Below are 17,962 nucleotides of genomic sequence, written 5' to 3'. Positions count from 1 at the left end.
ACTGGTGGGGCAGGGGGTACATGGGTCGGGGCCTGCGTGCAGGTTGCCGTCACCGGTGGGGGTGGGGGGACATCATTCAGGGGCCTGCCTGTGGTGTATGGTGCCGTATGGGCTGTCTGCGGGGTATGGTCACGGGTGATGGGGGGGCTCCCTTGTGGTGTGGGCTGCCTACGGGTATGCTCAAGGGTGATGGGGGGCTCCACACCACAAGGGAGCCCCCATCACACCTTGACCATAGCCCGCAGGCAGCCCACACCACAAGGGACCCCCAACACCCGTGACCATACTCCGCAGGTAGTCCACACCACAAGAGAGACACCCATGACCCGTGACCATATCCCACAGGCAGCCCACACCACAAGAGACCCCCCAACAGAGTGACCATGCCCCGCAGGCAGCCCACACCACAAGGGAGCCCCCCGTCACCCGTGACCATACCCTGCAGGCAGCCCACATGGGACCATACCCCGCAGGCAGCCCACACCACAAGGGACTGCCCAACACCGGTGACCATGCCCCGCAGGCAGCCCACACCACATGGGATCCCCCGTCACCACGCGATTTGGCTGTAGCGTGCCGGGTACACGATTTTTCCAGGGTACGCAAGGCACTTTTCACGCGATTTGACTGGCGCAAGCAGGGACGTGATTTCACAGGGTTTCACTAGGCACTTTTCACATGATTTGGATGGCGCAAGCAGGGTACTGGATTTCAAGGGGGTACGCAAGGCCATTTTCACATGATTTGACTTCCGCGAGCGGGGTAAGCTCCGATTGCGGGGCTGTGTGCTGGGCCAAGGATTGCGCGGGGCCTTGCGCCATATTGGACATTTCAGTGACTTTTTCCTGCGCAAGGGACGGTGTTGGGGGCGTTACTGGCGCAGTTGGATGTTTACTGTGCCGCGGCTATTTATGGCCCGGGAAATCCATGAATACACTTTGCGCACAATTGCTGCTTTTGCGCTGCGGCTGGCGCACATGAGGCGCATGCTCCCTCTCGTAGCACGGCGCTTGCGCTGCTCCTGTGCTGGATTCTATGAATCGGGCCGAAGGTATTTTCAGCTGGGAGTACGGCACTGAAGTCGGCCAACACTCCACCTGTGTCCTGCCAAAGTTTTCACACACTTTGTGGAATTGTCTCTCTATCGGCTGAGCATATTCCCGAGGGTGAGGAAAGGGATGGGTTCCTTTCTGTTGTGCAGGTTGGCAAGGATGCCATGTGTGAATCCCTTTAGTCTGGGTTCGACACAGCTGAAAGCGTTAGCCGGTCCATGGCCGCAAGCACTGTGATACGCATGTTTGCGTGGTTGCGAAAGTCGGATTTTGCTCCAGATGTGCAACACCATCTTCTTAACATGCCCTTTGATGGTTCTCATTTGTTTCGCAGCAAGGCTAACGAGAGCCTTAAGAGGTTGCATACCTCCAAAACAGCTGCTAAATCTTTCGGCACAGCTGTGTGTCAACCTCTGCCTTTTCGTCCTAGGGGACAGCAGTGGAGGGGGGGGGGGTTCCTTTCGTTACTATTCCTCTTTTGGTAGAGCAAGAGGAGCCACTAATCAAAGGGGCTACCATAAAGGTACCCATGGTGGACGTGGAAGAGGTGCCAAAGCCGCTCAGGCGGCTGCCTCTGTGCCTTAAGCCGCTGCCGCAGCCGCTCCTAAACAGCTATGAGGCCAGGTCCCAATGTTCACCGGTTGGGGGCAGACTGTCTCAGCATCTAGAAGAATGGGGAGCCATTACTTCAGATGCGTGGGTTCTGGAAACTATAGCCCACAGCTACTGCCTTCACTTCCTAAAGCGGCCTCATGAAAATCCACTGGGGAATCTCTCTTTGAAGCTTCCGGACCCGCTACTTGTGCAGGAAATCTTGACCCTGCTGGAGAAAGGCGCTATAGAACTAGTGCCTGTGGCAGAGAGGAACAAGGGCTGGTAGTCCCCATATTTTTTGATTCCCAAGAAAGACTGAGACCCATCTTGGATTTGCGTCGCTCAAACAAGTTCTTCCGGAAGGACAAGTTCACAGATGGTCGCTCTTTCTCAGGTCCTTCAGGCCCTTTGACTGACTTCAGGATTGGTTGGTGTCTCTGGACCTACAGGATGCTTATTTTCATGTGCCCATCCATCTGGAGCATAGAAAATACCTGAGTTTGCGGCTGGCAACTCGCACTTTCCGTTTCGGGTCCTGCCATTCGGATTGACCTCCACCTGAGGGTGTTCACCAAGCTAATGGTGGTGGTGGCAGCGTATCTCAGGTGAGGGGGGATTCAGGTCAACCCCTATATGGACGACTGGCTGATCCGGGCACATTCTCCTGAACAAGCTTTGGATCATCTCAGCCTTACCTGTCGCTCTCTTCACAAGCTGGACTTCTCCCTCAATTTCAAGAAGTCACATAGGACACCTTCCCAACTGCTCCACTACATCGCGGCTGTGTTGGACAAGTCCTTGGGGAAGTGCTCACCTCCTAACGTGAGGGCTCATCACATTGTACAGATGGTCAACAAATTTCAACATGCCCAGAGTCTTCCGGCTTTCGAATTCTTACGGTTGCTCGGCCCCATGGCATCCTGCATTTTTCTGGTGCCAGAGGCCAAACTGAGGGCGAGATCCCTTCAATGGGCTCTCAAGATGCAGTGGTTGCAATTCTCAGGCAAGATGTCGGATCCCTTTCAGATTCCACTCTCGGTCTCGCAGGATCTTCTGTGGTGGGCCGACGAAGGGAATCTGATGATGGGGGAGATGTTTTGGCAACCATGGACGGAGGTGACTGTGGTGGTGGATGCTTCCCTCACAGGATGGGGAGCACACGCCAACGAGCTGACCGCCAGCGGTCGTTGGTCTCCATCGGAGTACAAACTCCACATAAACCTTTTGGAGCTGAGGGCCATCAGGCGTCCCTGAAGGCTTTTTTGCCGTCTGTGCAGGGGAACCGTGTCCTGATCATGACGGACAACACAGTGGTGATGCATTACCTCAATAAAAAAGGGGGTAGGGTCACCAGCTGTGCAGAGAGGCAATGCAGCTCTGGTTCTGGGTGATACAGCAAGGAATATCGCTCTCCGCAGTTCATCTAGCCGGAGAGGAGACTGCGGCGGCGGATGATCTGAGCAGGCAGAGCACGGTCTCCCATGAGTGGGAGTTGGCTCAGGAAGACCTTTTGGAGATCTTCGCCCTTTGGAGAACCCCTCAAGTGGATCTGTTTGCGACTGGTGCCAACCGGAAGTGCGAGAGATTTTGCTCAAGGGAATTTCCTAAGAGCCTTAGGGGACGGGTTTGTCGTGGATTGGTGATTCCCACTTCTGTACGCGTTTCCTCCGGTCCCCGTCATTCCTCATGTGCTAAGGAGGTTCCGAAGGTTCGGGTCCCACATGATCCTCACTGCTCCGGATTGGGCCAGGAGAGCGTGGTACCCGGACCTTCTAGAAACGTCCATCTGTCCTCCACGCTGTCTTCCCCAGAATGAGGATCTTCTCTCACGCAAGGGGATTTGGGTTCTCCATCCAGAGGTCAAGACTCTCACGCTCAGTTTCTGAAAGGTTGAGCTATAAGGATTGGGACCTCCTGGATGACGTGATGAGGTGTTGCTTCCGGCAAGGCGACCAGCAACCAAATCCCTGTACCATTGACATAAGTTTTGCGACTGGTGCAGAGGAGACAATGTCGATCCTTTTCTTTTTTTGTAACTTTGTTTTTATTAAGTATTTCAACATACAAAGGAACCCCCAGCCAATACCCGGCGAAAAACATCAACTGCAATCATTAAAGAGACAATGCATACCAATTTTCCCCTCTTCCCCCCGCACCCTCACACAAAGGCACACCAGGCTTCACTAGGTGATAGGTTCAATAGGCATAGGGATAGAACTAGACTCTGATTAAAACTTTTCAGGGTGGCAACGACAGTGAGGTCCCACACAGCATTAATAGATGCGGCAAAAGAGTGGGCAACAAGTAATACCAGCAAGAATGTAGTGACTACAGAAGCACAGCCAATTCACAGTCTCATAGCATCACAGTCATCATTTAAAAGAACAACAGTCCAATCCTGTATGAAAGAAGACATTGGGCCTCATTACGAGCATGGCGGTCTGGGAACTACGGTACAGGTAAGCATGCCGGTACCGTAGTTCCCGGATCGCCATACTACGAGCTCAGTTCGCGGGTGCAGTCTCACTCGCCAGGTATTTCATGGCGGGTGTAACAGCACCCGCGAGCAGACCACGTCGGATGCACTGGCACAACTCTGAATGTGCTGGTGCATCCGACGTCCCCATCCCCATTCAGCCCTATGGGGCAGAATGGGGATCGGGAGGCCCTTGATTCCGGCACCCACAAATGGGCAATTACCGTGTCAGCCGAGCTCGGCATGAACTGGTTCTTGCCCATTCGCGGGTGCCGGAAAAAATGCAACTCCGGCGGCAGCCATGCCCTTTCTAATGGCACGGCTACTGCCAGAGTTTTAATGAGGGCCATTGTATCATTGGTGATGGCTGACAATTTCTCGTAAGTGGAAATAGCTATTAACTTGTTAAGCCATTCCGCCTTAGAGGGAGCAGAGGAACTCTTCCATTTTTGGGCTAGGGCTAGTCTCCCCCTCTCAACATAGCCCCTATCACCTTTGGGAAGGTAGAAAGCTCATCTTCGGGCATGGGCGTGCCCAAGAGGATTTCCAAGGGGAGAAGGGAGGGGCTCTTTCCCACTATGTCTTTGATCCAGCTGAGCAATTCTGACCAATAGACCTGGATAACCGGACACTCGCACCACAAATTGTACCAGGTTCCACGCTGTGAGCACATCAGAGACACATTCACAAACATTCTGGATAGGGTGACCGGGGGCCGATGCCATGAATGGAGAATCTTGAAACTATGCTCCATAGCTGAAATGTAGAACCTCCGAGAAGATCGACTTAAAGACTGCCTTCCATGTAGAATCCTCAAGGGTTAGGCCCATTCTTTCCTCCCCGATTTGTTTAAACGGCTGTCTGTCCTCTAAATTAGCGGTGACCAGTACCTTATAAATCTTAGAAAGGGAGCCCCTTCTGGCCTTGGATTCCACAAAGATCTTTTCATAGGGAGTCAAGGGGCGAGTCATATCAGCCAGCCAACCGGCTTGAGTAAGGATCCCCTTGAGACACAAATATTCAAAGATGGGGGGCGGGTTGTCCTCCAATGCCTCCGACAGCTGGTCATATTCAATGAAGACACCCTGGCGAAAGAGTCGAGATGCCCTTTCCAACCCCTGATCAGACCACGATTGCGTTTCGCGGAAACCCCTAGAACCAAGATTGAACAGGGGGCAACAGAGAGAAGATAAGGGGGAAGGCCAAGAAGAGAGCCATTTGTTATCTTTGTTTGGCTTCCAGGATGCCCACAGGGCAGCCAACGTTGAATGCGATCTGGTATGCGATGGAAGGGATCTTGGGGGAACCCATAGGAGATCCCTGACTTTTTTCGGGTGGGTCTGGACATCCTCCACGTAAGTCCAATAAGTCCCTAGGTCATCTCTCATGTGTTCTAGCATCACACGCAACTGGGCTGCCTTATAGTACAATCTAAAATCAGGGAGGCCAAAGCCTCCGAACGTTTTTGGAAGAGGTAGGGTAGAATATTTCACTCTAGCCCTCTTGCCATTCCAAATGAAGTGAAGAACACAGGACTGTAATAGTTCAAAAAAGGAATCGGGGACAATGCAGGGGAGGGCCAAGAAGAGATAGAGGAGTCGGGGCAGTATGTTCATTTTAACCGTGTTCATGCGCCCAAACCACAAGAGTAAGGGGAGCCCTACATACCACGCCGCTCCGAATCTTTGCCATAAGTGGGGGGAAGTTTGATTCAAACATTTTACCCAGGTCTCTGGGAATGTTGGTGCCTAAATATCTGGTGGCTTCCCGTTCTACTCTCATTCCCAGCACCTCTGCTCTGCCATTCATTTTGGCAGAGCAGAGGTGCTTTAATCTATCACACCAATCAGCATTATGCAGGATTTGGTCACGTGGACCTTTAGCCCTGAGAAGAAACCAAAGTGGCCAATGAGGCCAAGCAATTGAGGAAGGGAATCCTGGAGGTTAGTCGGGTAAGCCAAAATATTGTCCGCAAACAGAGATAATTTAAATTCACAGTCCCCACATTGCAACCCCGAGATTACGCTTTCGGCCCTGATCGCAATGGCGAGGGGTACCATCGCCAAAGCATATAAGAGGGGGGACAAGGGGCAAATCGCTCCATCACCTCCAGAATATACTGGAGGTTCTCTTCAGGGTATCGTAAATAGAGCAGCATGTCATCTGCATACAATGAGATTAGGTGTGACTCCCCCTTAATGTTGATCCCTATTATGTTGTATTGCTGCCTCAAATATATCGCCAGAGGTTCCAGCGCCAGGATATATAACCTAGGGGACCACGGGCATCCCTGTCTAGTGCCCCTGCTGAGTTGCCACCTCTCCGGTATTATCGCACCCGTCTTAACTCTGGCCAGCGGTGCACTATATAGCAATTTGACCCACCTAAGGTACCCTGGACCTATCCCGTAGTTGGCCAGAGCAGCCATCAGCCAAGGCCATTTAGATGAGTCAAATGCTTTTATTACGTCTAGTGATACTATCGCTATCTGCCCCAAATCCTCTTTAGTATGTTCTATAACTCGATGCAGTCGCCTAAGGTTATCAGATATGTTCCTGTGAGGGACATAGCCAGTCTTATCTGGGTCTATGAGTTTATTAATAATCCTTTTCATTCTATTGGCCATCACCGCCATAAGTATTTTACTATCTTGGTTGAGCATCGACAGCGTCCTATATGAGCTACAATCTTTGCCCAACTTGTTGGGTTTGGGGAGAGGAACTATGATCGACCTCTGTTAGTGATTCTGGCAATCGTCCTATGTCATATGACTCGTTCAACATTTCGAAGAGTGGGGGGAGTGCTTCCTCGCTATACAATTTTTAAAAATTTGCTAGGTAGTCTGTCAGCCCCAGGGGTCTTTCTATTGGGGAGGTGCCGTACCACCGCTTCCAGTTCTTCTAAAGTTATAGGGGCATCCAATATAGCTCGCTCTTCTGTGCTAATTCTCGGCATGCTTATGTCTTCTAAGACCTCCTGTATTTTCCTGCGGTCGCTTCGCTCTACGTCCCCATATAATTGCTGGTAATATTTCAGAAACTCCCGGTTCACGCCCTCCTGGGTGTTCTATATTTGCCCATCTACTCCCGCGATCTCTTGAATTATGTTTCTGGGGGTGTCGCTTTTGTATAGCCATGCTAATATCCTCCCTGGCTTATCCCCTCCCGCGTGCTGTCTTTCTACATATTTTTTATAGTTCAGATTGCATAGTCTCTCCCAATGCCCCATGCATTTATGTTGCAGTTTAAGTACGGTGTCCGCATCTTCTTTGGAGCCCCCCTCTCTACTTAGGACCCCTTCTAACTCCCCCTCAGTTTCCTGCAGTTCCTGTAAAATCCCTCCTTGCAATCCTTTGGACTAGGCTATGGCTATCCCTCATACTACTACCTTAATGGCTTCCCAGAGCGCGCCGGCTGACTCAACACTCCCAGTATTAATATCAAAGTAGTTTGTTATTTCTTCTCTCGGGTCCTCCCTAAATGTCACATCTTTCAGTGCCTCGGCTCTGAGTCGCCATGTGGAATCCTAGCTCTTGGGGGTCGATATTGCCACCTCAGGATCAATGGCGATTGGTCTGACAAAACCCTCGCTTTATATTCAGTCTGTGCAAATTCCACCAACAGCTCCTGCGTGGCAAACATATAGTCAAGCCTAGTGTGCAGGTTTTGCGGGGTAGAGTAGTGAGAGTATTGTCTATCCTATGGGTGGTGCACTCTCTATATGTCGGCCAGCCCAAAATCCTTCAATATTGACTGCAGCGCCCTAGCAGCTGGAGTTGGTCGCTTTATTTTGTTGTCTGGTCTATTTTTGGGTTCAACGTGCAGTTGAAATCCCCTCCACAAATCATCGCCCCCCCTAGGTACATGCTCATTTTACCGTATAGTGTCTTGAAATATGCCACTGTGTCCTGGTTCGGGGCAGCCCCTTTATTGCCACCATCCTCCCATATGCCGTGGACCGTAGCACCTGGAATGGCACATGCAGTGCCACCCAGGTGATCAGCCCCCTAGCATAGGCAGAGTATGTAGATCCCACCATAGTTCCCCTCCATTTCTTCCGGACCACTTCTAGTTTTTATTTCGTGAGGTGGCGATATCTATCTTCTGTCTGCATCACAACCTTAAGTACATCATAACCTTATTTCTTTTTATATAGCTATTGAGCCCCCTAACATTCCAGGTAATTACCTTAAGGTCCCCTATAGCCTCTTCGCATCCCGTCCCTCTCTGTCTATCTCCAAGCGCTGCTCGGAGACCATCGCTCGTGTATGTAAGCTCACCCCCCAACCTGCCTTAACTTTTCCCAACGCCCCTTACCTGTGCTTCCGTCCCTGCCCCCACCTTTCCCACCCCCCCACACAACACTCAACACCCCACACCCCCATTCCCCTCCCAACTGTTGCCCAGCTCCATCCCTGGATCTCAGGCTCCCCCACATCTAGCCCCTTTCTTGGCGCTGCCTGTATTCGTGACTCAGCGGGGGGATGCTGCCCTATTGGCGCACCTACTACTTCTACTAGTGGGGATATAGCGCATGCGTCCTGTGGCTCCGATATATCTATAGGTCGCTGTGCTGTGAATCACTTGTCTAAGCTACTTGTAACTATATTCCAGTCCACAATGTTCTTTTGGTAAGTGTATATGGCAGGTGGTCTCAGCCTTACTACCAGCCAGTTCTAACAATCACTGCCCCTTTACCCCTACACAATACCCCTCCCTTCTCTTTAGGCCACGCGTCGTCAGATCACTTAGCTTCTCTGTCTCGATCCTGATTCCCCCTCCGGTTCTGGGCATCCATGCGTGTCCAGCCAACGTGTCGTTTCCTCCGGGGTCTCAAAGAAATGGGCTTTGCCCTTATGCAAGACTTTTAGCTTTGCCGGGTATAGGAGCATGTATTTCATCCCAGAGTGTGTACTCTCCTCTTGACTGCCACATTGCCTCTGCACTTTCATAGTGTAGTCCGGGTAGGCCGTGATCGTTGCTGACGCTCGAGTTATTGTGCCACCTGTCCGGAAAAATTCCAGGATCTTTTCTCGATCTCTATAGTTCAAAATGTTAGCAATGATAGCTCTGGGCGTTGCTCCTGGTTGAGGCCTTCTCATCTGGGCTCGGTGTGCCAGCTCAACCGCAAACCCTTGGGAGAGTTTGCCTGGTCCTATTTCCTGGAATATCATGTTCTCAACATAGTCCGTGGGATCCGTGCCTTCTTCCCCTTCCAGTAGGCCCACACTTTTTATGTTACTACATCTCGCACGCCCTTCCACTTCTTCTGCCCGGTTTTCCAGGTTAGCCACTTGCTGTTTCAGCACGTGTACCTCTCTCAAGTTAGCGGTACTTAGTTCTTCATTCGTCTTTACGGCACTCTCCAAGCCATTGGTACGGTCCGCCAGCGCCCTCACATCTTGCCTCAGTAAGTTAACATCAATGCCCACCGCGTCTATTTTCTTTTCCAGCGTCTCCTTGAGCTCGGCCATTGCCGTTCCCCACAAGGATTTCAGTTCCGTGATGGCTGCAAGTATTCGTTGGTCATCTCTCGGCGTATTCTCAGTCTCTTGCACTGTAGTCCCAGGGTGTGTTGGCGGGGTTACGGGCTGCTGTACTTTAGTGAATATATCCATGGTGGGCTGCTTTGCCTTTACTTTGCCTCCCTTTTGGGACATTCTGTGGGCATCCCCTTATGCCTTGGCGGTTCACTTCTTGTGGCGGTGTGCCGCTTCGGCACTTTGTTCACCCCTCCGCGGGCTCTCGGCTACGGTGCTCCTCGCTTTGCTTCTTGTTCGTGGCGTGGGTCCACCCCTCCTGGGAAGAAGTATTATGCTTTATATGTTTGGCGTCTGTTGGGCACACTTCTCTCTTTTATGCTTGAGACCTTCCAGCAGCCAGTTCTTAGTTGCCATTTTTTTGTCTTTGTGGACTCCACCCTCCGTGGCCTCTGTGCAACCTCGCCGTTGGTCGCTGTGCCTGTCAGTCCTTTGCGTGTGACTCTTCTCGTCGCGCAACCCTTCCACAGCTTTCCCTACTTTAAGGGTCAGTCTCAGGTTTGGTGTCTCATAGCAGTGCGTGTGGCTGCCTACGAATCACTGCTGTGCTGCACACTGCAGACTCCACCATCCCTCCTCCGGTCTGTGCTCCCAGTACCTTGGGGTTTGGCTCACAGGCTCTTCTATTGCAGTCACAGTGTTGCCGGCCTTGTGTCACGTGCTATGGTGTATATTTACATTGCCATGTGTTGCGGGTTATTTCGCTCTCCTGCCACCTCTGTGTTATGCTGTCCTTGCAGCCATCGTAGTGCTGTCCATGCGGTACACCTTGTGGATGCTGCTACCTGGGGCTGCTTTCCACCCCTCTGCAACCCTGCGCACCGGGCTATCCTTTGCCTGCCCTGCGTGCCCAGGTTACCTCTAGCAGTGGTGTTTTATAATGTTCCTTGGGGCCCCCAGCCACCCTGTGCCCCCGGAGCAGCCCGCTCCTCATTATGGATACATGCACCGCAATGTGCTGCATATGGGCTGGCAGTAGTCCTTTATTTATGCTTTATTGTCATGCCCGGACCATGGGGTTCTGGTTCGCAGCTGTTTTCTGACTTAGCTGCGTAGCAAACTCCCTTGCGGCGGCGGCGGCCCTTTGTTCTCGTCGGGGCTCCCGGCCGTCCCTCGCCACCGGAGCTGCTCGCTTTATGTAATTAATGGATTTGCAGCCTGCGCTGCGTGTGACCATTACCTCCAGCGGCGGCGGTCCTCTTTTGCGCTCCTCAAGCTCCCGAATGTCCCGTGATTTCAACGCTGCCCGCTCAGAGTTATGAGTTGCATCGCCGCCCGCGCTGCATTTTATAGTTAAAGCAGCAGCGGTCCTTTTTTGTGCTCCCTGGGGGCTCACAGCCTTCCCGAATCACCGGAGCTACATGCTCCAAGCCATATGTTGTGTCGCTGTTCCGTGCTGCCCTGACAGTTCACTCCTGGGCTGACTGAAGCTCTTTGTCACAGTTGCCAGCCTCCGGCATGCCAGCCTCTTCTTCCTCGGGGTGCTCTCCTCGGATGTTCTTTGTGTAAAACCGCCGCCATTTTGAAGTCAATTTTGCAGCCCGGGTCTGAGACACAAAGTAGCTTAACTGTTGCTACATTGCCTCGAACATTCTGCGGGTACGTTCATTCTCTTCCCGGCATGTTCATACACGTTTAGTGTAACTTTGGGGCTGCAATCAGATGTCCAGCTGCACGCGCTTCCACAGATCTGTGTAACGGATCACAGAGCTCTCAGGAATTGCAGCCTACTCCATGGCTGACTAGCCACGCCCACTTATTTTAAGAGTCCTTTGATTTCCCAATTTCTAAAAGGGCTCACAAATGTGTTCCCGCCGTCACTTTTTCAGGTGCTGGGTTTGGGATCTGAATTTAGTCTTGAAATTCCTGATGGGTGCTCCGTTTGAACCTCTGCACTCTTGTCCTTTGAGACTGTTGTCTTTCAAGATTTTTGGTTGCAGTTACATCTGCTCACAGAGTGAGAGAATTGCAGGCACTTTCATCTAAGCCACCCTTTACTGTGTTCCACAAGGATAGGGTTGTACTGAGGGTACGTCCATCCTTTCTACCTAAGGTAGTGTCTGAGTTTCATGTGAACCAGAAAGTGGTACTTCCTGCTTTCTATACTCCCCCCCTCATCCTGGTAAGGAAGAGGAGCGACTCCATAGGTTGGACCCTAGTAGAGCCTTGAGCTTTTATCTCTCTAGGACATTCAGGGTCAGAGTGGACGACCAGCTTTTTGTGGGGTACACTGGACACCGATTGAGCCAGGCTGTTACCAAACAGACCTTGTCCAGGTGGATTATCCTCACCATTACTGAATGTTTCAGATTGGCGGGCAAGGACCCTCCTGAGGGGTTTCAAGCTCACCCCACTAGGGGCGTGGCTACACCCACAGCCCTGCAGCAGGGAGTTCCTATTAAGAATATTTGTGATGCAGCAATGCTGTATTCCATCCACACCCTTGTCAAACATTACTCCCTGGATACATTCCATGGTCAGGATATGGCCTTTGTTAAAGCGATGCTTTACTCTGCCATCTGATTGGGTATTCTAAATTCTCCTCCCTCCTCCATTCACTGATACTGCTTTGGGAGTCTGTCAAAGATGTGGAATACGTTGGAGGACACAATCCATTCGAAGAACAAGTTACTTACCAACTGGTAACGTTCTTTCGACTGGTTGTTCCGCCAATGTATTCCACATCGCCCTCCCAGCCTGCCCCTCTGAAGAATTTCCTATGCTATTGCAGCTTGCTTTCCTGCAAGGCTATGTGCAGTCAAGCAGGTATTTTGTACGAGCATGTCACACGTTATGGAGGGAAAAAACATAAACTGAGGTTACGGGCGCTGTGCGTCCTATTTATAACATCCGGTGACGTCACCCACGACAGAGGCCTTCGAGGGACATTGACCCGACGCCATCGACACAGGACGCCCTCTGCTGAATAATTTCCGAAGCAGCACAGCTGTGGACATTACTTGTCAAAAATGTGGAATACGTTGGAGGAACATCTTAGTCGAAAGAGCGTTACCAGTTGCTAAGTAACTTGTTCTTCTGAATCTAACAGGGGGTACTCCGTTCCCTCTGTTTAAGAATATTTTGGGTATCGCATCTCTAGACACAAAGGTCCACTGGAGAAAAATTCTGCTCTTACGATCTATTATGTTTCCGCCGGCTTCGACCCTATTTGTTCAATTGAATGCACTTTATAATCTAGGCAGTTGAGCAGCGCTTAAGGATTGGGTGAATTCTCATCCCTAATGAGAGAGCAGTATCGCTGGAAGAATTAAAGCATAATCCAGTCAAGGTTAAGAAACTATTATTTGAAAATGACTGGATCAAAAACAGGGAAAACCTTCTTTTTAAGTTGTTTGAGCACTTTTCTTTGGATATCAAACCTTTTAATTCTCCCCAGAAATATATGACAAAACATGCCTCATGATTTCTGAGAAACTTCTAGTTTCGCATAAAACTAAATTTACTCCCAACCAACGATGTCCTACAAGGCCGGTCATCTGCCCCACCTAGTGATCGCCTATGCCGTTGTTGTAGGCTTAATGGTGAAACCTTGATGCATCTAATTGTGGAGTGTCCGGCCCTAATTACATTGCGAGAGGACATTTTTAAATCTTATTTTATCACTCGCCCTTTGCTAACTTGGGAAGCTTTCTGGTGGAAGCTACTAGTTAATCCCAGTGATAGTTTGTTAATTAATGTGATGAATTTACTAAAGTTGCTTTTGTCTGTAAACGAAATTGCTTTGATTTAAAATGGTTTTTATCAAGAAATCTACAATGTTGAATGACTTTCTACACTGCAAATCTCATTTTATTGTGCTGAATGATTTTATGAGTGTAAAGTTTCAGTTTGTAAACTAAATCGCACAATAAATAAAATAAAATCTTTGAAGTGTTAATTATGATCGAATCTTGAATTACACTCAAAATTTTCTCGGTTTGTCACCTCTTTTCTGGTGGTTGCATTAATAGAGGTTGTAATGTTTAATCTGTTGTAGTGACTCAATGCAAATGAACCTTGCTGTGAAGTGAAATAAAATAAATACTGTAATCTTTCCTTTTTTCAACAGAAAGTTGGGCCACTACCAAGTCTAAGAGGTTGCGAGGAGCTGCCCCCAGATGGAGTGCTGTCCAGAGTAAGAAGAGAAACGTTGCTGAAGTTGGACTAGACCAGTCCACTGCATGGGACAAGAAATCAACAAGCTTGCAGGATAGTCAAACACCCGGCGCATGTACCGAACATGGGGAAAGCTTTACAGATCCATCCAACATCACAGGATACCAGGGATGCCCTATTAAGTGGAAACCCCAAAAATGCACGTACTGTGGAAAGCGCTTTACCCAGCAGTCACTACTTATGGTTCATTTGAGGAACTGCTTCAAAGAGCAAGCTTTTCCAGGCAGGGTCATTGGAAAATACTTCCCTAACCGGTCCAACCTTATCTTGCAGAAGCGATCCCACAGGGGGGAAGGACCTTATAAGTGTAAGGAGTGTGAAAAATGCTTCACTCAGCGCTGCAATCTGTACACACATCAGAGGATACATACCGGAGGCACGCCATTCCAGTGCACTGCATGTGAGAAAAGCTTCACTCATAAATCCATTCTAGAACAACATCGGAGGGTCCATACTGGGGAGAGACCATACCAGTGCACTGCATGTGAGAAAAGCTTCACTTTTAAATCCGGTCTAGACGGACATCAGAGAATCCATACTGGGGAGAGGCCTTTCCTGTGCACTGTATGTGAGAAAAGCTTCAGTCATAAATCCAGTCTATACAAACATCAGCGAATCCATACTGGGGAGAGACCATACCAGTGCACTGCATGTGAGAAAAGCTTCACTTTTAAATTCACTCTACACACACATCAGAGAATACATACTGGGGAGAGATACCAGTGCACTGCATGCGAGAAAAGCTTCACTCAGAAAGCCAACCTAGACGCACATCAGAGGATGCATACTGGGGAGAGGCCATTCCAGTGCATTGCATGTGGGAAAAGCTTCACTACAAAATCCACTCTAGAGCAACATTGGAGGCTCCATACTGGGGATAGGCCATACCAGTGCACTGCATGTGAGAAAAGCTTCACTCAGAAAGCCAAACTAGACCAACATCAGAGAATCCATACTGGGGAGAGGCCATACCAGTGCACTGCATGTGAGCAAAGCTTCACTCGGAAATCCACTCTTATCAATCATCAGAGAACCCATACTGGGGTGAGGCCATACCAGTGCACTGCATGTGAGAAAAGCTTCACTATGAAAGCCATACTAGACCAACATCAGAAAATCCATACTGGGGAGAGGCCATACCAGTGCACTGCATGTGAGCAAAGCTTCACTCGGAAATCCTCTCTTATCAGTCATCAGAGAACCCATACTGGGGAGAGGCCATACCATTGCACTGCTTGTGAGAAAAGCTTCACTCAGAAAGCCAAACTAGACCAACATCTGAGAATCCATACTGGGGAGAGGCCATACCAGTGCACTGCATGCGAGAAAAGCTTCACTAATAAGTCCTGTTTAAACAGACATCAGAGAATCCATACTGGGGAGAGGCCATACCAGTGCACTGCATGCGAGAAAAGCTTCACTAATAAGTCCTGTTTAAACAGACATCAGAGAAATCATACTGGGGAGAGGCCATTCCAGTGCTCTGTATGTGAGAAAAGCTTCACTAATAAGTCCTGTCTAAACAGACATCACAGAATCCATACTGGGGAGAGGTCTTTCCAGAGCACTACACGTGAGAAAGACTTCATTCATAAATCCAGTCTTATCAAACTTAAGAGGAGTCATACTAGGAAAGACCGTAGGAGTATATAGAGTGTATTCAAAGCTTTATAGATAATGTGTGCAGTGATCAAAGAATCCGTTCTGGTGAGGAGACGGCGCACACGTTCAAAGAGTATGTTCATATTTGTACTTGTTTGTCATGTTTTACAAGATGGCAGAAACCCCATGGTGGAGTTGCTGGGAATTAGGAGGGGTTTGGTCAGTGGTGGTTATAATAGGATTTAATTTTTATAAATCAGTGCCGGATTAAACCCTATGGAGGCCACTAGGCAGTCGAAATTCCGAGGGCCCCCCTCGCAAATTATCTCCTAATATGTTTTCACTTGTACCAACCAACAATTTTAATAAACCAATTGCATTACGCAAAAGTAAACATTAACAAAATTCAAAGGTATCTACTTGATTGAGAAAATTGCCACATTTGGTTAAGTAGAATATCATGTTCATGGAATATGGATTGACAACACAAAAACTGGCAAAGTTGGTAACAACATGTTTTTTTTTTAAGCAGGAGATCCTTTACAGTGACAATTCTCCAGCATGGGGTCTGGCATGGATTCACATGCTCATGAATATTCCCTGTCGTCAGGCCGGGAATCCTCGGTATAGAAAAAAAATCAGTATCAGTTTCGTTTCTGATCTGTCTTTCTTAGTAGTAACCAATCACTGGTCTCTGGGTCATACTGCCCCCAGCCAATGACTGCCCTCTCCCTAAGCCCCGCCTCCGGCAGCCATCCTCAGATTTTTACCGCACGTTCAAGTGTTGGGACTCCTCGTGCTGTAGCTCTCGAGCTTTTGCTGCGTTTTCGCGCTTTTTCAGGAGATTTTTCTCATTTTTCGCTTAAATAGAGCCTCAAGCTCCAATGTTTCTACATCCGATCAACGGGGATCCGTTTCGGAGTTTTCTACGCCCCTCAAGGGTGAAGATTTCGTCGAGCTACGCTTTTGGAGGATTCCAGAAGTTCCAAGGCCTACCCCGGACATGGCCCAGGAGAAAGGAAGCTCGACGCCCGGGAAGCTGTTCAGGACCTGCTCTGGATGCCAGCTTCAGAATGTTTTCAAGGAGGACGAGCATTCGTTATGCCTCTACTGTCTCCATGAGGACAAGACGCACAAGGAGAAGGACTGTGCGTTTTGTGGGAACATGTCGGAGCGGACCATGAAGGATCGCCACCTCCGTCTCGCCAACTGGCTGGAAGGGAAGAGCCCGTCAGGCGAGAAGAAGAAAAAGAAGTCCGAGCAGTCTTCTAAGTCCTGTGAGGGTGCCCCGGAGACGGGGGCCCAACAAAAGACTAAGCACTGCAAGTCCGCGGGCACCCGGAGCGCTGAACGGTCGGGCTCCTCGGCTGCCAGGCAGGGCGCATCCTCCCCGGCGCCATCAACCACGAGCCAACGCTCTGGCTCGGGTAAGAGGAAGTCCGAGAACCCGGCGAAGCTTCTGGAGAGGCCCCGGTCGATCTCGCAGATTCCGGCAGAGGGGGAGCGAGGCTCGGCCCCTCCCCCAAGGTGAAGGCCCCAGGCGTCCAGAAGGTGACGATGGCCTTAATTCACCCTGCTAAGACCTCGATTGAGGATGTCGCCGCAGCCCTGGCTCAGCCTGTGGATGCTACACCAGTGGAGGCGCCCTCAGGACCCAGAGTCTCCCTGCCACCGCGGAGGGAGTCGTCTTTCAGGCCCATTGAGAAGACCCCCACGAAGTCGTCGTTGGAAAAGGTGGGGGAGGAGCTGGTGGCCATCGTGGATACGGACACGACCTCTGAAGAAGAGCTCATCGAAGTCGTGGAAGAGGCCCAGCCCATCGGGAGGGATCCCGACGAGGGCGACGACGAGAGCGACGGTGTCGCCGACAAGACTCCTCAAGAGCCCTCGCGCCCGTCGTTTCCGGCACCACAGGACACCTCGGCGGCCATTTTGTCAGCAATTCAGTCCTTATGCTCGGAGATAAGGACAAGGTTGCCCCTTCCCCCAACGGAGGTACCTGAGCCAGACCCGACGGGGGAACCGGAGCCAGGACCTTCGGAGAGTCCACCGCATAAGAGGAGGATGACGCATCCTACGCCACCTCTCCCACCTCTGCGGCCTGCTCTGCCTTCCCCCCGCTCTACTACCCACGGGGATGATACAGGCACGGACACAGCTACGACAGGTACAGATGACGACGGAGGCGACGACGGGACGTGTCCCCCGTCACCCCCTGCTCGGGCGTCCCCGCCCGACGAGATTGGATCCTTTCATGCCATGATTTCCAGGGCATCCGAGCTTTTCCAGCTCTGCCCAGAAGAAAAGAAGAAAGAAGGGTTCCTTTACCAATGGGGCGAGGCTAAAAGGAAGATGGTCCTCGCCGTACCGCTTCTTGATGACATCTGGGATGAGGGGCTCGCCCCCCTCAAGAACCCTGCCACGGTGCCGGCAAAGAGGGACCGGTACGAGAAGAAGTGCCGGGTCCCCGACGCTGCCCCCTTGTGCCTTCGGGCACAACCTACCCCGGATTCGGTCGTCTCG

At 50.6% G+C, this 17,962-nt stretch overlaps 1 protein-coding gene across 1 annotated transcript in view; it reads left to right on the top strand.

Annotated features, from left to right (window-relative positions):
• The window catches only part of LOC138565596 (zinc finger protein 271-like), an 81,548-nt gene extending 65,715 nt beyond the window's left edge, over window positions 1–15,833 (top strand). The window contains exon 3 of the mRNA XM_069642991.1: window positions 13,731–15,833. Within this exon, the coding sequence (XP_069499092.1) occupies window positions 13,731–15,490 (1,760 nt within the window). The 3' untranslated portion in view covers window positions 15,491–15,833. The remainder of the gene's footprint in view (window positions 1–13,730) is intronic.
• Window positions 15,834–17,962: the final 2,129 nt, after the last annotated feature.

The sequence above is a fragment of the Ambystoma mexicanum genome, chromosome 1p (assembly GCF_040938575.1).
Source record: "Ambystoma mexicanum isolate Mex_15411 chromosome 1p, UKY_AmexF1_1, whole genome shotgun sequence".
NCBI lineage: Eukaryota > Metazoa > Chordata > Amphibia > Caudata > Ambystomatidae > Ambystoma > Ambystoma mexicanum.
The sequence above is the reverse complement of the archived record's forward strand: the minus strand, read 5'-3'. Positions and strand labels throughout refer to the sequence as shown.